This window comes from Scleropages formosus, chromosome 1, assembly GCF_900964775.1.
Source record: "Scleropages formosus chromosome 1, fSclFor1.1, whole genome shotgun sequence".
In the NCBI taxonomy this organism is placed as follows: domain Eukaryota; kingdom Metazoa; phylum Chordata; class Actinopteri; order Osteoglossiformes; family Osteoglossidae; genus Scleropages; species Scleropages formosus.
Genome location: NC_041806.1, coordinates 48319821 through 48344767, shown reverse-complemented (window position 1 = coordinate 48344767; position 24947 = coordinate 48319821). Strand labels below are relative to the sequence as shown.

Genomic DNA, 24947 nt, shown 5'->3' with positions numbered 1-24947 from the left:
TGCCATGAAGAGTCCTTTCAGCATTTATTACTTCTGAAGATTAATTCCTTTAAGTTATATTTCCACACAAGACACTACAGACAAGTTCATTATTCATGTACAGCTATCTATTGATAAATCTATCAACGCTTTTAATCAGTAACAGGGCAAAAGATCATAGTTTCTGTTGTTTAGCCTTTGCCATCTATGGTGTTAAGAGATTTTAAAGGTTCCTCCTGTGCCAGGAGGAAATGGCAGGCATACAATTCTAACAAAGTGCTCAGAATGCTGGATTAAGACCATAGCCATGTCCAAGTAAGGAAAAATATGTGGAGATCAACTTGTGTGGTGTGCTATTGTTGATTTACATTTTAAAAATAAAGATGCAGCTATAGGTTGACCAATATTGTTCTCCTGAAATATGGTTTTATATTGCTCAAAAATCTTCTTAGCAAGTGCAACCATTTGTGTATTTCTGAGGACACAGGGAATACAACTGTCACTGCAGATCCATTCTCATTATATATATGTGTAAAATGAATGATCAGCATCATTTTGGCAGGTGTCCAGCTCTGTTTTCCTCATAATTATCTAATGATTTTTTTTTTTTAAATTTATTTCTACTTCTTGAAACAGCCTCAATTTAGCAAACCAAACCTGTCAAGTTTTTTTACTGATAATATAGAAAAATTAGGTGTCCCAGTCAGTACTATTAAGTTACCAGACTGATGACGGGCTTATTTTATATTACTAAAACACCGACAGTCTCACATGTCTTTAGTAGAAAACGGTGGAAGAGGAGGATTGTTTAAAGCTGAACAAAGAGCTAATGTGTTCAAGACCACAAAGGCCTAAAAAGAAGACCTGTCTCATAGTCTAGCCCCTGTTTGGAAATACAGATATAATCCTAAATTAAAAACAGATTTTTATCTCTCAATGATGTAATTCTTGCAACACAACCCAGTTTCTTTTTCACAGATCTCCAACATTACAGTTTTTCTGCTTTTTAGAAAGTAGAAAACCACACTTTAAAACAGCATCAGGAGGTGAGAACCATCCAGTATCTGGCCTAAATGGCTTTAAGTATAGTGTGAACATGTATCTGATAGGAAACCACACTTCCAACAACAACAAAAAACCCTGCAGATGCTGAACTCTGTGCTGCTGGAAATTTCTCTGCTCTGGACCACATGGCCACTGAGGTTCCTGTCCTTGCCCTGTCGGCTGGTCTGCTCTGTCACTGTCGGAACCGTGAAGAACTTCGGGCCACGGCGACCTTCCTCTAAAGGATGAGCTCCAAAAATCTACCCCTTCACCTGTTAGGCCACGGCTGCTCAGACATTGGTCACGTGGTCAGGGTTGTCCCTGACCTCGATGCACTCGATCTCCTCTCGCTCGCGCTCTCGCTCGCGCTCTTTCCGCTTGGCACGCTTCTTTTTCTTGTGCCTCTTTTTAGAGGGAGGGAAGAATGTTAAAAACACGGGCAGGATGACGAAGCAGTGCAGCACTGTGCAGCCGGCCGTGAGCAGGGAGCACTTGAACAGCGTATAGGTCAAGTTGGAAGGCACAAACACCAAGGGTATCATCCCAATTACAAAACAAGATGCGTTTTGCAGGATGGCCGCCCCATGCTCCTCCAGCGAAATTTTGATGCACTGAGTCCTTGTGTGCTCAGTAGCGAGTACAAAAGTGTAAAGGTGGGGTGCACAGTGATCCATTGCAAAGTTCAGAGTATAAATAAGGCACAGGATGGATATGCTATCCATGTCGACATTCCACAGGGTCATCAATCCAAGCACCCCCAACTCCACAGATGTCATGGTCAGTATAAGCCAGAAGTTTCCAAGGGGGTTGATAACCAGGAAGAACGTTAGAATCAAGACAGTCAACACACTGAACCCAGATGTCAGGATTGGGGATATCACCGAGGAGCTGTACCGATCCATATAGACGAAGGTGGGGTTGAACACGATGAATTTAATGCTGTTGATGAGGGATAGCGGCCGCAGTCGCTCCAGCAGCTCCACGACTTCCTCCCGTGTCTTCTCTGTGGTCCGAGCCACCAGGTACATCCTGGAGGCAATGATCTCGACGCCATCCTCTGTTTTAGAGAAAATGATGTCGTCCTTGAAGTGCTGGTACTCTGGGCTCCTCAGGAACGAGTTCTGCAGGATGTTTATGAAATCGCTTTTAGTTGAAGCACTGACGTTCACCACCTTCAAATACTGAAAAAAATTGTCAATCCAGGAAATCTTATTAAACCCATGGCCCAAGGTCTTCAGATGCTCCTGAACAGTTGAATTCCAGTATTCTATAGGCTCGTATATGTAGAACCCTATGACGGGACTGTAGTTGCTGAAATACTTCTGCTGAGTCAGAGCGTAGGAGACGCTTGGGGAATTGCTCACCAGGAGGTTGACAATGTTCGATCCGTCACTGATTTGTAAACATCCCATAAATGAGAATGATGCATAAATGAGATACAGTATGACGACAAATGGTTTAACATATGTATTGGTAATCCACTCAGTGTAGTGCTCCCGGAGGAAGTGCTGGATGAAGTGGTTCTGGTAGGGGACACTATCGTGGTGGCTCGAGAGGTCGTGCCCGTCACTCATCATAGTTTTGAACCACGCGGGTTGTCTGTCCAAGTATTCTACTGATGGGATCTTGCAGCAGAACACGCTGTGATAGCGGTTCTGCTCAAGCTGACCAGCAAAGACTAGGCAGGAGCCATAGAAAGAGAAGACATAGAAGTAGTTCACAAGGATGGCTACACACATGCTCTGGCAGAAGATCTTAACAGACTCAATGTTGGTGAATGGGCTTGCACCCATTCCAAATGTGATTATGTAGAGGCAGCTGGTCATCGTGTAGCAGACCATGACATCAGCAAAGGTGTCTGCCACTCTCTCCTTGAAAGGAAGATTTTCCCTTGTTCTTCTCCACCCAGCCAGAAGTTCAAAAACTCCTTTAGTCCCATGTCCTAGAAAAGCAGCAAAAACAAGGCTTATTTCACATTCCTAAAAGATGAAAGCATGAGCCACAAACAATCAAATTTTTAACATTTGATTTTTGTATGTTTTATGACAATAAACTTGCTAAATATTTCAAGTGCTACAGAATTCAGCAGCAGAAGCCCGTGTTGTGATTCCGATCAAAAGACTTCGGTTCGAACGGATACTCCTGCTGTAATGCCCTTGATTAAGATACAAGTCTGAATTTAAAGTAAAAATTACCCAGCTGTGTAGATTACTAAATAACTGTATGTCACTTTGAGGAAATGTTAAATAAATGTAATTTTGCACTTAATTTTTTTCTGTCTTACCGAAGAAAAACCATACATTATGTATGCTGGGATTCTCCTGCATATATTCTGTCTGAACTCATATAAACCCAGTGAGACTCAAAACCATCCATGTAATTCAGGGTGTATAGACTAGCCCGGACACCCTCTAACTTTTCATCTGTAGCCCTATCTCAGAAAAAACCGAGACAAATAAAATAATACAAAATCTCAAACAAACTTATTTGATTTTTATTCCGTCTCCCCAACTGAGTCTTAATGAAATTCTTAATAATTAGGCAGTGTGATATAAAGCGCATGGCTAAACAGAAGCCCTTTGTTTGACAACTGAAATTAACCATTAGGTTCAGATGTGCGACGCCCATGTGGTACAACTATCCTAACATGAACATGAGCATGACCACATGCCAAAGATTGCCTCTGTACCGGACACATAACCCGCATGTCAAACGGGCAGCACCCATGCCGAAGAGCATGAATTACAATGGGGGATGGGGGAGGGGTGAGCACAGGGAATATCCCAGCTTCCAGAATTCACTGCACGGACTACTCCACACTTGCGCTTCCCACGGCTGAATGAATATAATTATCATATTTTGGTACGAGCACATACTGTGCACAAGGTTATCAGGGGCGCCATTCAATCCGAATGGCAGCATAGTTAGCTGTTTCCCAGACTCCTCTACTCTTGACGTATGACTGCACTGCAGCATAGTTCGAGGAAAGAAACGACGTAATTCAACCAGGTGGTACTTTGCAAGAAGTAATCTCCATTGAGTTTCCCTCTTCTGAGAGAATGATGGACTGTAGATAGACTGTTTATTGCCTCCATTTTTGCTGATTTTCACTTTCAAAAAAAAGGTAATTTTCTATTCATTGCTTTGCATTCTCATCTTTATAATTTTTGGTAGTGTTGTTTATCCTTGAAACCTTAAAAAGGTCTTCACAGCTGAGAAAACAATTTATTTTAATGTCTAGTGGAGGTGATGTCTTCCCCAGAGCTCAGTGAGTGTCACTAATGTTATTGAGAAACTGTTATTAAAAAGAGGATACTAAAAAGTAATAACCTCTAGAACATGATGGCAAGCACACATTCAGGGTCCAATTAGATGCCCTGAGCTTTGCCACAGAACAGCAAACGACCAGTTTATATTTGACACCCAGATAATCACTGTTTTACCAGGGTATAACTTGTGAGGCTTCCCCCCATCCAGTAGTGGGAGGTGGTATCAGATTCCAGGGTTTCATCTGAATGGTAAACAGCAGTACACTTGATCACCATAATGGGGCAACAGGGTGACATAGTGATTACGGTCACCACCTTGCAAGCAGTAGATAGCATAGTTACATCTGCAACCTCAACTTAGAGGATCCAGGTGTGAGTCTAACCTCCTGCTGTAGTACCTTTGAGGAAGGTACTTACCCTGAATCACTCTAGTAAAATGACCCTACTGTATAAAACACGGGGGCACGGTGGTGCAGTGGGTTGGACCGGGTCCTGCTCTCCAGTGGGTCTGGGCTTCGAGTCCCGCTTGGGGTGCCTTGCGATGGACTGGCGTCCCATCCTGGGTGTGTCCCCTCCCCCTCCGGCCTTACGCCCTGTGTTGCCGGGTAGGCTCCGGTTCCCTGGGACAAGCGGTTCGGAAAGTGTGTGTGTGTGTGTGTGTGTATATAAAACACATAACATTATGAGTTCATTCAATCCTTCATTTAGCTGATACTTTTCTCCAAAGCAACTTATAATGTTAAGCTACATACAGTCACTTACATAGCTGGGTAATTTTACATTTATTCATTTAGCACACATTTTTATCCAAAGCAAAGGACAATTTTTTCGTTTCTTTCTAATTTAGATCAAGTACTGTACATTGCTCAAGGGTACTACAGCAGTAGATGAGATATGAACTGGCAACCTTTGGATCCACCAGCAGCACCTCTAACCACTTTGCTACCAATTACCTCACTTGTGTTAGAGAAAAAGTGTTCCCTCAATAAATAAACGGGTAAGTCATACAGGGAGAACTTGAAAACTGCACGCAGACCAAGCCATATTCAAACCTAGTTTTGGCACAATGCTACACACTGCACCGCTCTGTCACCCATACCATGGCAAGTACTCAAAGGGAGGAGGTGTTGGAAGCTGATGGATAGCAGTGGTGGGTGCAGCGTATACTGTAACGGCCGAACACGGACGAAAAGTATAATGACCTTCCCGTGAAGAGTGTATTTAGAAATGCGGAGTGCAAAATGAAAGTACAGTGTAGAGGTGAAACGATGAACACAGGACACAGAGGCACACTGTGGATTTTCACAAAGGTGAAAGTGAACCACGAATCTGTGAGTGGGACTTAGACTCAGAGATGTGGCGAAACACTGGACTGAAACACGACCTGGACAGGAGGACAGAGGACAGGCATAGACAGGTCGAGCACTTTAAAACAGATTTGTAAAATATCAGGGGAAAAATACATATATGTATATATATATATAATGGAAAACAGAAAACAAATACATATACACACACACACACACATACACACACATATATATGAGCCAAAATCACTGAAAACATGTGTTCTTATGAAGAAACAGCTATAGAGCAATACCAATATGAATATCAATAACCCATATATTTGAAGTCCAAGTTGCTCATTTTCTTGGTTGAAGAGATACGATTGCTTATTGAATGATTAACACGTATTTCAGGCTGATTTAGATTTTCCAGTCATATTAAGGTTTCTGTTCCAAAGACATATCTATATAAAAGAGCAAAGAGCCTGGCTTTGCTACACAAACCCATCCTGTACTTTCCATTCAGAATAAATTGTTCAACGACTTAACACCGACTGCCTCTCCACTGACGAACGCGTCCTTCCGTCTTGTCTAGATCAACTTCAATGTAAGAAACTCGTGTAGAATTATGGAAAATGTATTTGTCTGAAGGGGGTGCGGTGGCGCAGTGGGTTGGACCGCAGTCCTGCTCTCCGGTGGGTCTGGGGTTCAAGTCCCGCTTGGGGTGCCTTGCGGCGGACTGGCGTCCCGTCCTGGGTGTGTCCCCTTCCCCCTCCGGCCTTACGCCCTGTGTTGCCGGGTAGGCTCCGGTTCCCCGTGACCCCGTAAGGGACAAGCGGTTCTGAAAATGTGTGTGTGTGTGTGTGTGTATTTGTCTGACTTGGACTTTGCTGGGCTGGCCTGTAAAGCTGTTAGCTGAGTTTTCTTAGTGGTCCTGAGATATATTTGGATAGCAGGTTGCACTGGAACAAAAGCTGACTCAGAGCAGATGGTGAAATTAATCCGGAATTTACTATACCTCAGGAATTTAAGGGGAAATGGTAAACATGGGCCACATCCGCTGCCATCTGCCAACCTGACCTAGAGTCACCTAGTAATCTACATGAGCACAGGGTGGATGAAGGAAGACACTGGTTCAGGAGGGATGAACACAGACGCATTGTTTCCTCACTCTCGCACAAATAAATATTTAATAAAGGGACTCATTACTCAAAACCCAAGTGAAAGGTAAGGGAAAACGCAGAGCTGTTTTTGATGAATGGTAAAGAATAACACTGAAGACACATTTATAGAAGCATCAGTTATTCCCAAGCAATGGCACTGTTTGCATTCTGACCAGGAAAGAGTTTAACGTCGGTTCACCCCAATGAATGAATGGACATCATACCGAGGCCCCTGTGGTGAATTAAATGAATTACTTCAGAAATCGATGCCTCCTTTAAGCACTCAGTTTCCCATAAGAGCCCTGGCTCTGTCACCTGACCATATCGTTGAATCTTGGCCGGAAGAGAATAAATCTGGGAAGCCGTTCTTACCCTGATAAGTCGAGTAGAAAGTCAAATAAGGCGTTTATTTGTTTGTTGAAAAGGAAAGGATGCATCATTTCTTAAGGATCTCTTCTGTTCTCACACCTCTGTGGCCCTTGTTAATTTATAGAGAGACAATTTAGATTTTGTTTTGTTGATTTAATAATCTATTTAGGTCATGCCTGTCTCCGTCGCCTGCAGTAGCCTGAATAGAGAATAACTTGAATAGACACTTGCAAGAAAAGGTTATTACATCTTTTGTCAGTTTTCAACAAAAGGGAAACAGAGCAAAACGCAGCTAAAAATATCCCATGTTCACATTTACATTTATGCATTTAGCAGATGCTTTTCTCCAAAGCGACGGACAGAGAACAACACAAAAAGTAATTCATTTAAAATGTGATTTAAAAGGAAAAAAATGTTTACCAATTAAATGAAACTTATTTAGTCTTTTTAAGAACTTATGGTTATCTAGATTTATTTACATTCATTTTTAGCAGATGTTTTCCTCCAGATTAATTTTTTGCAGTGTTTAGTTACACTTTCACATTTATTACAAGTGAATATTGAACCGAAGAAATCCCAGTTCTTTGCTCATATTACTACAGCAGGACCCCACACAAGCTCTTAACCTTCTATGTTTTGCCCATAGATCCTGTTATTTCTATTATTTACTTAGTTCTAAGCATTTTTAATAGTTTTCTGTGTTACTTACTCTAATATTTATTTTTCCTCTTATTTTCTATGGGTAGTAGGTACAGGCTTTATGAGATTGCTGTGACCTTTGACACTGGTTGAAATCACCAAAATACTTCAAAGCTTATTTCAGCGGAATCAGACAGAAATGTGATCTGTTTATAAAAAAAATTGCTGTGATCTGTTAAAGATGGTAAAATCTTGCTTAATGAATAAAAAATCATTTTTACCTGACCACATATCACAGTTTTCCAATAATTCTGATTTTATGTTGTGAAACAAAGCAGGAGTAATTGAAATGACTGTTTAGAGGTCAGAATTATGTATTAGAGGTTTATTATAAGCAGAAATTAATGGTGCGGTGGCATCGTGGTGCAGTGGGTTTGACTGGGTCCTACTCTCCAGTGGGTCTGGGGTTTGAGTCACGCTTGGGATGCCCTGTAACGGACTGGTCCTGGCTGCGTCCCCTCCCCTTCCAGCCTTGTGCCCTGTGTTGCCGGGTTAGGCTCCCGTTTGCCATGACCCCACTTGGGACAAGTGGCTTCAGACAGTGTGTGTGTGTGTGAATTAATGACAGCTCATATCTGCACATCTATCTTGGACAGCATGCTGTCAAACCATGTTTGACTCATGTGCTATCTTTAGAAAATTAGACAGTCATTCCCCAAAGTGTGGGATTTTAAGGGAAAACATTTCCATCCACTGATTCATATAGCACTAGTAAAATTACATACAGCTGTCAAGAGCAGTTCAATCGCAATTTAAATAATATTATGAATCCTTCCTAGCATTTATTCCGATGTTCTCTACGTGTGAATGGCCAAGAGGAATTTCTGGTGTGTTTTCCCACTAAACTCAACAATTTAGGGAAAAAAAACAAAGAAAAAGTGTTCAGTTGCCAGTCAGTTCGTGCGAGAGGCAGCTTAGGTCTCTCCCATCACATTTTTCAATGCAAATGAAGCGCAGGGGATCATGTGAGTAGTGGAGATTATTCATACTGGTCCAGATACACAAGTTATAATACTAAACCTGGAGTGAACTAAATATGATCCATTTATATTTGCACATTTAAGTTTTTGTTTGCATTTTTTTTAAATATTCTATTATTGTAATTTTATAGAAAAATAAATAATAATGTGTGAACCGCCCTTTTCATCATGTTAGTTGGAGGCTGTGTGATTGCCTTTCCATTATCGGTGTTTATCTCTCCCACATGTTTCACCACCTAAGCACAGGCTCCTGCAGAGGAAAGAGATGTTCTCTCTACAAAGTGACACTTAACTTGCATGTTTCAGAGATACTATAATGCAGAATATTAAAGTAATTCTGGGTGACAGAATTCCTCTTGCTCACAATTTCTACATGAATTAATAAAATTACTGGGGAATCTTGTACCGCATTCCAGAGCTGATGAACAGATGATGCGTGTCTGAAAAAAACATATTTTACCTTTTTCCACATATATTTTCCGGATAACTTGGTTTAAAATTTCACACTGCATATCTAATATGGGAAACGGTTTACTGCCTATTTAGAATGGGACAAGAAATCTCTTCACTGATTGTTATGTTTGTAACTCCAGAATCACAATTAACAAAAGCTTAATAATACAGATGTCCCTCTATTTATTTATTGGTTAGGTTCTGTAAAAATCTCAGCTGTACCTATAATACACACACATCATCTGAAACCGCTTATCCCATGTGGGGTCGCGGGGAACCGGAGACTAAGCCGGCAGCACAGGGCACAATGCTGGAAGGGGAGGGGACACACCCAGGACGGGACGCCAGTCCATCGCAAGGCGCCCCAAGTGGGACTCGAACCCCAGACCCACTGGAAAGCAAACCCACTGCGCCACCGCACCCCCCCCAATACCTATAATAAATTATATATATACTGTATATATATATATGTATGAGAAAAGGTCAGATTAGCTCAGCTAAAGAAAATAATCAAGCTGCACAGGCATTCAGTATTCTGGAACTTTGTATAGCATGCAGTTCTTCAGAAACTTGCATCTTGATTGCAATATGTGGAGCAAGTGCATCTCAAACAGTGTTTCTCCCTGAAGTGATAGTAATGGAAGTGTATCAGTTCTCATGACAAAGGCAACTTTCCTCACCAAGATGGACACATGAACATACAGGGCGTGATAGACTTTTCTCTTCATTCAGCTGAGCAGGAAAAGCACAGATTTACAATTTAATTCATCTAGTCAGATCACAAATGCCGATCAAGTGAACACATGTTAAAAACAACAACCTTTTTCTCCCTCTAAAGCTTGTCGCGCTACTTCTGCATCGTGCGCATTTGCTTCGGCTGCAAAGCAGGATGGATGCGGGCTGTTGCCGTTGCTCCGACGCTTGGAGCCAAATGGAATCTGAGAATAATTTGTGGGAGGCAATTTCATCGACGTGCCTCGATTCTGGGCCCCGCGCCGCTGCAACCGTGTACCGCGCCGCTGGATTCTCACCCTTTCGCACGCGTTCTATTTTCACGCGCTTCGAACCCTCGGAAGTGCGATCCCTTGTCTGATTGCATTAAACCACATTTCTACCGTTACACCGGAGAGGCCTGGCTCTCCAGACAGCTTTTCAACAGCCCTTCAAAGCACTCTGATGGTGTGGAAGAAGAAGCTGCACATGGTTATTATTTGGAGGGATCTTTTATTTCCTCTGCTATATTTAAAACCACGGATGAGCTTCGAAATGGTTGTCAAGTTGTTCATTCTGTAAAGAGAGCGATGCCATGTGTGAAAATATAGCGGGTGTTCAAAGCTCATCCAGAATTACACACCTTCACGATGAAAGATCTTCATCTCCTCTGGTAGAGGGACCTGGCGTCAGAATGAGATAGCACTAAATTTAGTCCTGGCAGGTGTAGTAGAGTCAAAGCACATTTCCTGCTGATCGTTCAATTAAAAATGGATTACATTAACTTCGCTGCCCAGCCTTTCATCAGCAAAGTGACCCCAGTCTGAAAAGTGAGCAAAAAGGCTGAAAAACTTCAATGTAAACAATGTCACAGCACAGAAAAAAAAGTAGCGCTCAACCATCATTTTGGCATTCCTTTTGAATCCATCGCTACCCAAAGTGGATGTATGATTGACGTTAACCCCCCTTCCCACCACTTTCGGTTTTCGCTCACTGTTACAGGTGATTTTGTGTTACTATATCACAAATTTGAATATCTTATATTTGTGTTTCAGTGGCTGTGGTTAAGGGGCAGGAAGTGCTGTAGTGATTAGACCCACCGCCTTGAAGTCAAAGTACTTATCCTGCACTGATACAGTAAAAATGACCCAACTGTATAAAATGGATAAACAGTGTAAGTAACATGATGTGCAAACCTTTTTAGGAAAGTGTCAAATAAATGAATAAATCACAATATTAATAGACTCACACAGTGGTCATTGGCCATTTCATGAATGGTCAGTGTGAGCTCCTATAATTCCTACGGTGCCACTTGTTGTGTATTCAGCAGGTGGGCGCCAAAGCAAACTGGACTATAACCTGGACAAATCAGGGCCAAGGTCCAGAGGAACTGCTGCTGTTCTACTCAGCTATTCCAAGGTAAAGTCAACAGCTGAAAGACAAATTACTCCGAGGGCCCCAGATTATTGAAAAGAAGATAAAACTAGAAAAAGGAAATGAATTCTCATAACCCCGGATCATTCGAAAAATAGCAATTTGTGTCACAGGTGAAAATTTTGATTCATTGAGGCAACGGGGCAAAGTCACAGGATAGAAGCACTTTTTGTGGTTGTAAAAGGAAATAACATTTGTCAGTGAACATCTGAAAACCTGTGAGGGATCCATTTGTTGGGTCTCACTCCAAATCCATATTACGTTTTTCCATGTTTCCCTGCACAATTGATTCTGCTGGCCATATGTATATTATGGAGAACCTATTAAAAAAAAAATCTGAGGGCATGACATTTACCTCCAAGGGAAACCTAAGGGACTAAGGGACTAACTGGTCACAATTAGCATTTATTATACAAATGTCATACAGTGTTGTTATATAGTGTCAGCACAAAAGTGATGACTCAATTAACTCGATTTGAGCACATATTAAAAACTCATTGTAATTTTCAGATTTTAATTAAAAAAAATTCTGGCTCATTTTGTTTCTCGTTTAACGAGCCCATTATGAATTAATAGGTGCATCACCTGATCAAAAACAAAGACACTGTCAGAAAGAGGTGGAAAATTTGTCGTGTAGCTGTATACAAAAGAATTGATACTGATCATTGGATACATAAAGATCCAGTTGAGTTGTAATAAATGTGTCAGAGATTTTCAGATATTTATCTTATGTTGAAGCTGTGCTTTCAAATAATGCATCAGTTAATTATTCCATTTAACGAATTGCCTTAATAAAAATTACATCAGAGCATTAGCTTAGACGTGAGTAACCATGTAGGGCTGAAAAATGACAGTCAATACTATCAGAAAAATTACATATTCTGTATTTAATTTCCATAGTAAATTGCTCAGTTACAAGACCTCAGCATTGCTTCTGTTAGCCTGTTGTTTAATATTTTAAATCTAAAGTTAAAAATGACCGTCCCTCATCTTGATGGCAGACGCACAAGCACAAATCAGCCAGAAGGCAATTAACATCCTGCTTTTAATTGGAATATGAATGCCTGCTGTTTTCAAAGATCAAACTCTAGTTCCACTACAAGCTGGTTGTTCATTTGGTTTATACTTTTGGAAAAAAAAAAAAGGAAACGAGAACTGATTTATGTTCAGACGAGCTGCTTTTTTCCAGCCGGTTTAGTGTCTTAAAGACTAGCAAGAAATGTAATTTTTCTTATGAAACAAACCTTCTCGTAAAGCAAAGCTGTCCACAGACAATATGACAATGTTGATAATGGTTATAATAATATTCCACTGACAAATAGAATAACTGTTTCAGGAGAACTTTCATCTTTCACAAAAAATCATATCTCTGAATGGGGGAATAAGAGAGAATTTGATAAAAGTTCACCTTTGGTTAAAGACTGTAATTCTACACACCATGGTCTTGCAATTAATCTTCCTCCATGACTTCAGTCTGTGCATGACGCTTTTAAAATCTGTAGTTTAGTCTTCTTGAGAAAGGATTGAGTGTCTGAGAGCTTGGTGATCTCGGGGGAATAACAAATGGACATCTGACTTTTTAAATGGTTTTCCAGCATAACAGAATAGCACTGGGATGATATATTTGGGGCCCGATGAATTTAACATGTGAAAGCCAGTGCTTCTGGAAGTATCGCAGGACAGAGCGATGGAAGAGAAGCAATTTTTTAGCATCTGAGCTCAGGTGTCAATAGAACCATCTATAAGAAGACTTTTGAGTTTTGAAAGGCTGTCCCTCAGAACTGCTGAATCTTTCACAGCTTTCAAGCGGGGTCTCAAAACACATTTCTTGCAGAGCCACGTATTTCCCAATCTTCTACATATTCCATAAACTTTCATTAGGTTATCTGTTGGAAACAGTATTCTGTGCAAGTTCTGTATGCAGCTACTCGTGTATCGTATGCTGATGGTATTGGACAATTTGATTGGGCCACTGGATTAACTGCACTCCAAGATCCACGTGTCTGCATCAGTATCGCTCCGCATGTGGCTGAGATGCACTTTTGTTTTCTCTGAGTTGTTTGTTGCTTTGGAGTAAAGCGTCAGCTAAATAAAAGTGGAATGTAAATGCAAATGTTTGCCCTTAGATTTGGAAAAGCTATGATTGAATGATTTCTCCATATATGAGTCTACATTAATTTTGCATCTTTAAAAAAACGTCTGACATGATATCTGCCAAAAGCCACAGAAAATGGCATAACACCCAGAGAAGGCAAAAATGGGAACACGTGAGGTCAACATACATATTGTTATACTGAGCTGTAACACGTATGATTGACGTTAACGGAAGCTTAGGTCGTGTTGGTTAAATAGCCGCACACAAGTATACAAAAATACACAGAAACCTTTCAGAATCAACGGGGAAGCGATGCTAGTGGGTCTGAGAATAGAAGAAGCATGTTAAAAGAAGCGCAAGAGGCCTTTCTCAGTGCATGGCATTCACAGCCGAATAGTCTCACTTAATCTTCACCTGAGGAACGTTTATAGTCAAACGACAGCGGCACCATAATGGTCTAATTATGCTTAATATCCGTTCACCAGGGCTCCCAAATGAAATGGGCTTGCTGTAGGACATGAATGCGACAAATAAAACATGTTGACCGATTTTAATGCCTTAGGGGCACGACTAAGAGACGTGCTAACAGCAAGGGGACATGAGGGAGGGCAAATGTCATGGGGTGGCAGCGCTTACCCATTGCGAAGAAGGGGATGCCCAGCAGCGTGGAGTTGAACTTCCCATCGGAAATGAAGAAGATGCCGGCGGCTGTTACGTTAGCGATGCAGATGGTGAGCACCCCCAGCAGGCCGAGGAAGGGCTTCCCGCGCAGACAGTCACGCATGGAGCTGGAGACGGTGGCGGCCAGCAGCACCAGCACCAGGCCCACTAACACCTCGCCCCTTGCCAGCACGCCGGTGCGGTGGAAGTCCTGCCACAGGCTGAGCGAGGTGAGCGACTGCGGGTGCAGGTCACCGTTGGCTGACGCCAGCCGCCGCGCCAGCTGGCAGAACTCGTGCTCCCACTTCTCGGCAATGGCGTCCTGCGTGGCCGAGCCGTAGTTGTGGAGGTAGTACGTGATCTGGACGGCCTTGGCCGACTTTACCTGCTGGTCTCGGCTATTGGGGGCGAGCACCACACCTCCCAACTGGTGCCCGATGAAAGCAACCCTTCCATCCTGTAAAAATACATACATAAAAAATGCATTGAAATTTGACTTTCGTTGCGATCTGCAATTTAATGTCTTTAATGTCTCAGCATTAACATACATTTTAACGACATATAGTATTTACTACACAAACCATTAGGTTCTGGTTACATATAGTACCATGAGGTATGGGTTAAGATTCTAATACCCTAAATACTGCACCATCCACTGCCTCATTTGCTATTCAACCCTGAAAATGGCATTTTATGTTTGGTGGAAGCTGTAAGATGGAAATACTTCAGTGCATAGTTTCAAAATGCTATGAATAATACATGCCAGAATAATACTTGTTCCCACAACATACACCAGATTGACCTATAGAAACCCTATACAAGGAAATTAATGTTTAATAAAAAAATATTGACATTACATGGTTCAGCCTTAAGCCTTGTTTCAGCTTCTTTGAGGAGTTAATAACAAACCTCAGTAATGTTGCTTTCTGTGGCTGGGTAAATGTGCATCAGGAGGCCACCTGCACAAAATCAAGTTAGCGGCACACTGGGTGAACGGATGCAGCAGGCGTGGGGGGGAGAAAAAGGTACCGACAACCAACACCTACTGCCTCCAAGACATAGATCAGATCCAACATGGTAGTACTTTGCCAGAAATTAAATAATGTTGCCAAGACAACAGGTAGTAGAGTGGTTAAGGAGATGGACTTGGACTAGAATGTTGCAGATGAGTCCGGAGAAGGGCTCAAATGTATATAAAAACTGTGTGTGTGTGTATATATATAGTTTACACACTTTTTATATTTTTAAATATATATATGTGAATGGGGAGGGGGCGGTGGGGTGCAGCAGGTTTGCTCTCTGGTGGATCTGGCGTTCGAGCCCCACTTGGGATGCCTTGTGACAGACTGGCATCTTGTCCGGGGTGTGTCCCCTCCCCCTCCAGCCTTACACTCTGTGTTGCTGGGCTAGGCTCGCTGTGACCCCACTCGGGACAAGTAGCTTCAGTCGGTCAGTGTGTATATGTAAATACACACACACACACACACACATTTTCAGAGCCGCTTGTCCCATACAGGGTCGCGGGGAACCAGAGCCTAACCCGGCAACAGAGGGCGTAAGGCCAGAGGGGGAGGGGACACACCCAGGACGGGACGCCAGTCCGTCGCAAGGCACCCCAAGCGGGACTCGAACCCGAGACCCACTGGAGAGCAGGACCCGGTCCAACCCACTGCACCACTGCACCACCGCACCCCCTGTGTATGTAAATATATGTATAAAATACACACACACACACACACACATTTTCAGAACCGCTTGTCCCATACGGGGTCACGGGGAACCGGAGCCTACCCGGCAACACAGGGCGTAAGGCCGGAGGGGGAGGGGACACACCCAGGACGGGACGCCAGTCCGCCGCAAGGTATAAAATATTATATATATTTATATATAAACTGTGTAAATGGGTGTGATTTCTTTTAAGTTTGCTCTTTATGTCATTTCAGGCAAACCCTTCCCCTGAGCACCACAATCACTTGAGGTACCTGGAACAGGAACCAAGGTGTAGAACAAACAGCGACAGACGTAACTGTGTGAATTGCAGCGGTAGTTACAGGGGAACTCTACTAGACAGGATATACACTGACAGCTGTCCTAAAACCCGAGCAGATCAGTACAGAATGTTCTCTCACAGCCTACAGACATTGAATAAATAATGCTTATTGAATGACAATTATTATTCATATAGTCCATTCATATCTGCTCACAAGTTTGTAAGATTTTATCTAATTAAATATTTTTTATTGACATGACATAAGAAGTTAAACTTTATCAAATACCGTACACCTTTTCCACTGTGAGCACCAAACACCTTAGGGACAACACAGGTGTACAGGTAGGAATCAGAACATATACTGCATTATTGACTGGCTAAAAGAATTATGGAAGCTCTAAATGCTGTGGTTTTATTCTGCAGCCGGGTGTCTATTCTCAGTAACACGGTGACATTGTCTTTCCTTCAGTGCCTGAGCCAGCCTTCTGGTTGGTCCCACACCTAAATCTGCCGTCCCACCTCAAGCCATAACTGTGAAAAAACTAGTCCTAGAATCAGCATTAAAAAAAAATCTTTTCACACAATTATTTTTACATTTTAAAAAGCTATAAATAGTGTAATTTAATGTTCTCCTTTCAAAAAACTCAATAACAACAAAGAAGTACGTGTATGTGTAAATCCAGTCTGGGGCCGAACCCCAGCTCTGATTGGATCAGTAAAACAGGAACAATACTTTACTCTGCACCCAGATGCATTAACAACATCACTTCTGGCTGTAGAGTAAATCTCGGCTAGACATTATATGACCGAGACCAGAGACGGATCACCACTGCTCTATCCTGATGTTCTCCAGGGGTTCCCCAAGAGGAAAGTGTTCAGAGGGCTGTGGAGGCAGATGAGGGCGCACAGATACTATGATGATGCAGCATCTCAGTGTTCTGGCCATTCATGCAGAAGTTCAGAGGTAACGTGGTGCGAATGAGACGGACCGAACTGCCGGTGTTCGTCCGTCACCAGCATAGTATAACAGAAAACCTCCCTCCTGCAGGAAAACTGAAGATATGCGTTCTAAAATCCATACCCTTTCGCAGGCTGGCGTTTTAATGCCCGAAAACTACATCTTCCATGTGTGAACGCACGCAGTCCACGTTGGTCCATCTGAGCCAGGGGAGATCCGTGGCAACTTTCAGCAGATCACGCTTTATTCATTTGGGGCTCCTCTAAAAGCGCAACGCAACATCCCCACTTTTGTGGAGAACAGTTGCACCTATTTGGTGTTGAGGGGCTCTTTCCGCGCATCAGTGTTATTAAGAAACAATGAAATGATTGCAAAGAAGGAACCACGAGACTGCAGCGCGAAACGTTGCGAAATATACATAATACCATGTTGCATCACAGCGTTACACCGTCGCGACGTTAAAATGTTCGCGTTTCACTGTTGAAAGGATACAATGTTTCAGTGAAAAACTATTGAAATGGTAGCATTTCAATGCTTTGATGTTACGCTGTTGAAGTGATAGAATGTTTCAATGTTCCGATTATTACACTGTTGGAGTGACACAACAATGTTTCAAGGATACACTACTATCGAAAATGATACAATGTTTCAATACTCCGATGAGTTACACTGACGAAGTGATACAATGTTACGATTTTACAATTTTACAATGTTGCAATGTTTCAGATGGTCGCGGCACTTGGGGGTTTTCGCCAATTTCGCACACTCAGCGCACATGAAGCGCTCGTCATCCAGCATCCTGTAGAGGACAAGCACTGTTTTTCAGTCCTACCTTGAGCGTGGTGTTGGGGTAGCTCACCGGCACCTTGGAGAAAGTGCTGTTGGACAGGATAGCTGAGCGGATGTCCTCAAAGATCGTTATGATATCGTCCAACAGGCATTTCTTGTCCCGGTGCCTCATGACACAGAGGTGGGCGAAAGTGTAGTTAAACCCTTTGTAGTTGACCCGCAGATCCAGCACCTTCTTGTGGACCTGCAGGACCTGGGCGGCCAGCTCCAGGATGTTCCCCCCGGACCTGGGGAGCAGGATCATCCTGCCATATCTGCCGGGGGTGTGCAGGTCCGAGTACAGCTTGTTTTTGGACTGGTCGATGGGGAAGAGGCTGTTGGCCAGACTCCTCTCGATCTTGGCCAGGCTGTGGGTCGGTGCCACCAGCACCTCGAGGTCTTTCTCCGGCTTGAACCTGCTCAGCACGGTGGACCCGAAGATGATGGTGAGCACGGCGGGGACGGTGAGGAAGAACACCGGGTGCCTGCTGACGAACAAGCCGAGCCAGTAGAACGAAGCCTTGAGCCGCCTGTGAATCACTTGCCGCAGCATCCTCCTCCAGGTGCAGCTCGCAGAAGCCCCGTCCCTTCCTGTGCAGCACATGTGACATGTGGCTGCGCTCGGCCGCCTTTGTGAGCCCGTCCGGAGCCGCGCTTCGCCCGCGGAGAGGAGCACTGCGGCGGTCTGCGGCGACACGGGCAGATATCGATCACTGGGGCGCTCCTCTTCCTCGTCGTCCTCCTCAGCTTCATCTCAAGCCATCCCTCCCCCTGCTGGAGCGCCGCGCGGCCACCACTCGGGCTGCATCCCGAGTCCGCAGCATCCTCCGGCGGTGCGCCGTGCACGTGCGCGCGTCTCCCCGCGCCTCGGCGCGCTCTCCGCGGTGCTGAATTACGTGCGCTCCACGACCATGTGCCGCGCTCGGTGGGGAGGGGGCGGTGCTGGATGGTGGGTGCTGGACCGTGGGTGGGTTATTTTAAGAAACGCATTCTCTCATCCAGCCCCTATTAACGGGGATCGCCGTGGAGCGGTGGAAGCCCTCCACCCCCCCCCACCGCCCCCCCCTCGTGTCTGAGGGCACCTTTCAGCACAACGCCGTCCCCGAATCAGAGACGCGGAGGCGAGGGGGAGGGAGATGCTGCATCACGGGGCTCGCTGCGCTCAGGAGGCTGAGAGGAAATTCCGGAGATGCACCCCGATACACACACACACACACACACACACACACACACACTTCGTTTCACTCTCGCTTCTTCCCCGTTCATTCTCTATTTTTTCATGCCTTATTTATTACTCATCCCCAGAAAACAGCATGTAATCTGGAGAGCAAGAAAGGCTGTGTACATAATATCATCTTAATATGACTTGAATTTATTATTGCATGTCCTGGAATTCCAAGGTTTTGCTCCGTTAGGATAATACATATTTTATGCAGGTATATTATTCAATATGTTACAGTATATTTAAAACAAAAAAAAAAAAACACTGCATTATTGTATTTTTTGAAAAAATAATTTGGGTAAATAGGAAACAAGAAAACAACAGGGTGGAGACGTGGACACCAGGCTGATATATTCACGGTTTTTATTTTGTTCTAAGACATGTTGGCGAAAAGCTTCAGCGTTAATCAACTTTCATGGTTTTCCCCATTTGTACAGTTCGGTAATGGGAAATGGGAGCCTTCAGGTTATTAGACAGCCGCTCGAAGCACCGTGTTACCTGCGGCCCCAGTACTCAGCCCCAAAAAGCTGCATGGCTGAATTCGCGGGGGAGGATGTGAGCCACAGTCTCCTGCGCAAGACATAGCAGTTAAACCAATCTACTCCTGACAATAGCAGCCCCTTTAATTGACAGGAACAGCAAGCCTGTGTGAGTCCTCCTTTATTAAACTGTCTTCTGCACTGTTATTTAATTTTACTCAGTATAGATTTTATAGTATGTCTTATAGTAGCGGTGGTGAAATACAGATATAAAAAAGGTGTAACTCCATCTCGGGCTGCAGTTTGGATTGAGCAGGTCAGCGTTTCCTCATTTATTAGAGGGAGTGTTGCAGCAAGAGATCACCACTGGTATTGTTCCACTACAGGGGAGGATTTTTCTTGGCTGGTTCCTGGATAAGCTCCTCCAGATTTGCTGGATTCCGGCAGTGAGGATTTTGCTGTTCACCATTATGTCAGCTGTAACATGGCACCTGTGCTGCATCCATCTATCCATTCTTCTCCAGCAAACACACATTCACTTAGCAGCTTGGTGATCTAGAGTGGGCCCTAGAATGTGCAGGAAATGGAGATTTTTTTAACGCTGAGATTGTGCTCGCCCAATAAAGCGTACCTAGGGTACTTTAGAACCATGAGATGACATAAACAGCATGGTCTTGAACACCACAGTTCCTACAAAAGTCCCTGATGGGCCCTTTCATATCTGCAACGCAGGTGCTGTGAGCCACCATGTGTGTAATCTGAGTGTATGGGAGTGGGTTGGCAGTGGTACCAGTTTGGTTGGCTGAGAAGGATGGTGTGAGAACATTCAGAGAACAGTTCTACTAGTTCCACATACTTGGGATGTGTAAAGTTTTCTCTTTGTGAGTCAAACAATTCCTTACCAGCATCACAGTATATGGAAACAGTTGATCAACTCTGACCAATAATAAACCATCTTCCTCCGCTTATCCGGGGCCGGGTCGCGGGGGCAGCAGTCCGAGCAGAGTCCTCCAGACTTCCCTCTCCCCGCACACCTCCTCCAGTTCCTCTGGGGGAACCCCAAGGCGTTCCCAGGCCAGCCGGGAGACATAGTTTCTCCAGCGTGTCCTGGGTCTGCCCCGAGGCCTCCTCCCAGTGGGACAAGCCCGGAACACCTCCCCAGGGAGGCGTCCAGGAGGCATCCGGAACAGATGCCCGAGCCACCTCAACTGGCTCCTCTCGATGCGGAGGAGCAGCGGCTCTACTCCGAGCTCCTCCCGGGTGACTGAGCTCCTCACCCTATCCCTAAGGGTGCGCCCAGCCACTCTGCGGAGGAAACTCATTTCTGCCGCTTGTATCCGCGATCTCATTCTTTCGGTCATGATCCAGAGTTCATGACCATAGGTGAGGGTAGGAACGTAGATCGACCGGTAAATTGAGAGCTTCACCTTACGACTCAGCTAACTGGCCGACCCAAACCTCGGGCGCCAATAATAAACCACACAGACACAAATAGGGTTAAGTACATAACAGGTTCCATGCCAAATCGTGGTTCTTCTCAGACAATAGGGGTTCCCTCAGTTTAATATATTTTCCATAACTCTGAGCTTTCCACAAGTACAAAAATATGACCTAACAGACAAACTTGTAATTAACTGATATTTGTTTCATATTTCACAAGGTTTGATGGACTTCTTGAATCTATAAATCTCAGCTGTGCCAGATCAATATATGGTCTCTTGATGGCCATTTGAGGCTTTCAAAAAATTATTTTAATGCAGTGAGGAAAGTTGAAACCATATAACCTCAGAATATATTTTGCCTCAGAGGATGTATACACTGTAATACATTAAAAGGGTTTTACTCAGAGATCACCATGGGGTAGGTAAAGTGGCTGTGCATTTGCCCTGCATGTCACCCTCCACTCTTGAAAAAAATCATTATGAAACTTCACAGGTCAAGATAAAGGTGACAAATAGCAGGTGGATTGTAATAGCATATTCTAACTAGCGTTTCCCCCTCATGCCTTTTCATTCTCTTGTCTCGCTATGGTGCCAATGTAATTATAATGATACATTCCCCCAAGTATATATGTGAGAAATACGTATTGAAATGAACAGCTTCGGGAAACATCAGTCATTTCAATTAGACTCAAAATACTATGTAGACTGAAAATATGAGCTGCTGTTTCAATGAAATCACACAAGTCTGTAGATGAGGGTTCAAAAATTGTGAATTTTACCTGAATCCCATTACAAAGCAGTGGCCAGGAAAACAAGGCACAAATAACAGCACTGATCTTAATAAAGCCATTTTGCAAAATCACAGCAGTCATTATAGGTAATGTAAGTATGATAGACCATGTGTGAAAGGTGCAGTACACCTGTAATATAATCTGTACAGCTAGGTGTATATCCAAAGACATACAATTAAAGAATTATAAGAAAAATGGAAAGACAGGTTCTCAATGCTTGTTTTAATATGGGAAAATGTACTCCTCCTGCCCTCAGAACTGCAGGTTCCCTTCCATTATTCAAGAGTGCCTCAAAACCATTTCTCTCAGACTCATTTATTTCCCTGATCTTTACACACATTTATGTACCTATACAGTATACAGGCAGTCCCCGACTTACGCACGAGTTCCGTGTCCTCAGTCTGTCTGTAAGTCAGATTTTCACACAAGTCGGAACAGTTGGTGGGCATCTAATGTCAGTTTATCCAATGTTTGACTTAGTATATCATGTACCTTTCTATGCATAAAAAACATTAAAGAAACACTTTGGATACACTAAAACATCTTTAATATAACACACACACACACACACACACACACACACACATTTTCAGAACCGCTCGTCCCATACGGGGTCGCAGGGAACCGGAGCCTACCCGGTAACACAGGGCGTAAGGCTGGAGGGGGAGGAGACACACCCAGGACGGGAGGCCAGTCCTTCGCAAGGCACCCCAAGCGGGACTCGAACCCCAGACCCACCGGAGAGCAGGACTGCGGTCCAACCCACTGCGCCACCACATCCCCCCTTTAATATAACAATACAGTTATAATAATAATAATAATAAGAAGAAGAAGAAGTGTAAATACAGTATTTATAATAAAGGAACATAGAAAGATATAATAAAAGTTACTACTGTCATGATAAACAGAGGACACGGTTGAGGCTGGACCTAAGTGCAGGATCATCATTTATTCAGAATCCAAGGACTAGATGTGTTCTCGTGGTCGGGGATGGGCGAATGGTCGGTCAATTGGCGAACTGAACCGAGGCGAGGATCCAAAATCGTGGTCGAGGGACAAGGAGAGCAGGCGGGGTAATGATGAGGGACAGGACTTGGAAGAGCAGAGTGAGGGAGGTTTGAGAACACGCCGGGGGGTGTTGCCTGGAGTGAGATTCTGCAACTGGGAAGAAGTGTCTTTTGTAGCCAAGTGCTCTCTCAAAAAGAGAGAGAGCGAGAGAGAGAGAGAGAGAGAGAGAGAGAGAGAGAGAGAGAGAGAGAGAGAGAGAGAGAGAGAGAGAGAGAGAGAGAGAGAAAGAAAACAGTGTGTGTGTACTCATTAGTTATCAATCGTGATCATTTCCTTTTTCTTGGATCCATCACCATCACTTGCATCACATTTACACTTTGGTACCATGGTTAGGATGGTAAAAACAAAAAATTAAAGCTAAATACAGTAACACACGAGTCACTGTTAACAGCAACGTGGTCCGACTTAAAAGAACCAAGTCTTTGTCCTACCTCGGGCTCACATGCCCCACCCATGAGCCAATAAACAGCTGTACACGCACAATGTTTTGATGAGGGTCGCAAAGTAGTGCCCGTTTGTTATTACAAACCATTGTATGTAACCTAAATTTTGAATATCATAGGTTTAATTATGAAGTTTTCATTTGACTGTTACTTAAGACAAAAAATCAACTTCCGGTCAGTAAGGGGTGGTTCGTAAGTATGGGTTGCACGTAAGTCGGATGTTCATAACTCGGGGACTGCGTGTATTTGCTATTTGAATGTCACTTCTACAGGCAGCTACCTGAGTGATGAGTACCATAAAAATTGTGGTATCAGACAAACAAGCTGTGTTTCGAAATTCCCATGCCTGTATCTAAAGCTCTCAGTTGATTAATGCAATTGTTTACTCTGCATTCGACATCACTATGGAGAAAAGAGTGGAGTAAATGCATAAATATATGTAATGTACTGAAAATTTTAATAGTGTGAAACCCATATTATGTACGGTATGAACACAGATTATATCATTCCAGAACACAAATTACCATCGTCATGGCAACGCTCTGCTTGATGGCCTTTCTGGTCTGTAGGTTTGTTGGATAGTTGGAAGTCAAACACATAATTTAGAATATAATATAACTAATGGGTCCTGGGAAGTACTGTAACATCCTTGTAGTGAGTGGAGATTATTTGCCAGTGTTTCACCTGGTACGTGTGTCCAGTTCACTTGGCAGAATGATATCCATTTACATTTACATTTATTCATTTAGCAGACGCTTTTCTCCAAAGCGACGTACACCTCATAGAAAATACAATGTGGTCATTACATTAGGAGAAAGAGAGACGTAGTTGCAGAAGTGTGATTCTCAGGTGCAGTTTGTTTCTTTCCACTATATCGACCGATGTTCGTCAAACAAGTAGCTGCCTAAAACTCTAGCAGAATATTGATGATTCCTGATCACTTTCCTAGTAATTTTTTTGAGATACATATAAACATTTATGTTACATTACGGGAGTATCTGTGTAAAGGATTGATCCGGGCATGATCTTACATCCATGCATACTACCTGACTTTAACGATGATGAGCACGTTTAAAAACACAGCGGTAAGTAACCTGCCCTGCTGTCTTGCATAATTGTTTCTTGTTGAGGTCCAGGTGGTCCTGGCCAATTGATCGATTGTGTGCTGTTCGTTTTTGTATTCACGTGATACCATTGCCTGGTCTTCTTTGCTCGGCACCATTGAACTCTTTGGTTGGAGTTTCTGTTTCAGCCTCTTTGGCGGTTTATATGTGTATATTATTTAAATGGAGATTTTTTTAAAAGTCATTTTCTGCTTCAGTAGTCATCTTCCACCCCTGTGATGGGTTGTAATCTGTCAAACCACTGAAAAGGCTTTCAAATTGTTGAGCGGGTTACTCAGTTCAACTCAGTAGAACCAGCATGGGTACATTTGTAACTAAGAGGGTTTAGGAGGTGTAGGTATACATGTAGAGTAGTGTTATTCAGTGAAATGTAACTTTTCTACTTGAATAACTTGCCTTTTCTGACACATTTTGCATTCAGCAGAACAAACTGAGTGATTAAAAAATATATTCTAAACTC

At 43.4% G+C, this 24947-nt stretch overlaps 1 protein-coding gene across 2 annotated transcripts; it reads right to left on the bottom strand.

The window, feature by feature from the left end:
- Positions 1-1163: 1163 nt before the first annotated feature.
- ptchd4 (patched domain containing 4) lies at positions 1164-18522 on the bottom strand. Of its 2 annotated transcripts, none has more exons than XM_018736952.1 (3): positions 17923-18522; positions 14119-14599; positions 1164-2965 (listed from the first exon to the last, which is right to left on the bottom strand). In XM_018736952.1, exons 1-3 carry the CDS (start codon positions 18520-18522, stop codon positions 1314-1316), a joined length of 2733 nt encoding a protein of 910 aa, XP_018592468.1. In that variant the 3' UTR covers positions 1164-1313. The 2 variants fall into 2 exon arrangements, with proteins under 2 accessions (XP_018592468.1, XP_018592469.1); XM_018736953.1 differs by having other exon boundaries at positions 18097-18522.
- Between the last annotated feature and the right edge of the window lie 6425 nt (positions 18523-24947).

Coding starts and splice junctions, on each gene's coding strand:
- ptchd4 (XM_018736952.1), bottom strand. CDS start 18,522: ATGTGCTGCACAGGAAGGGACGGGGCTTCTGCGAGCTGCACCTGGAGG. Junction 14,600..17,922: donor ACCCCAACACCACGCTCAAG/GTAGGACTGAAA, acceptor GTATTTTTACAG/GATGGAAGGGTTGCTTTCAT. Junction 2,966..14,118: donor CATCCCCTTCTTCGCAATGG/GTAAGCGCTGCC, acceptor CTGCTTTTCTAG/GACATGGGACTAAAGGAGTT.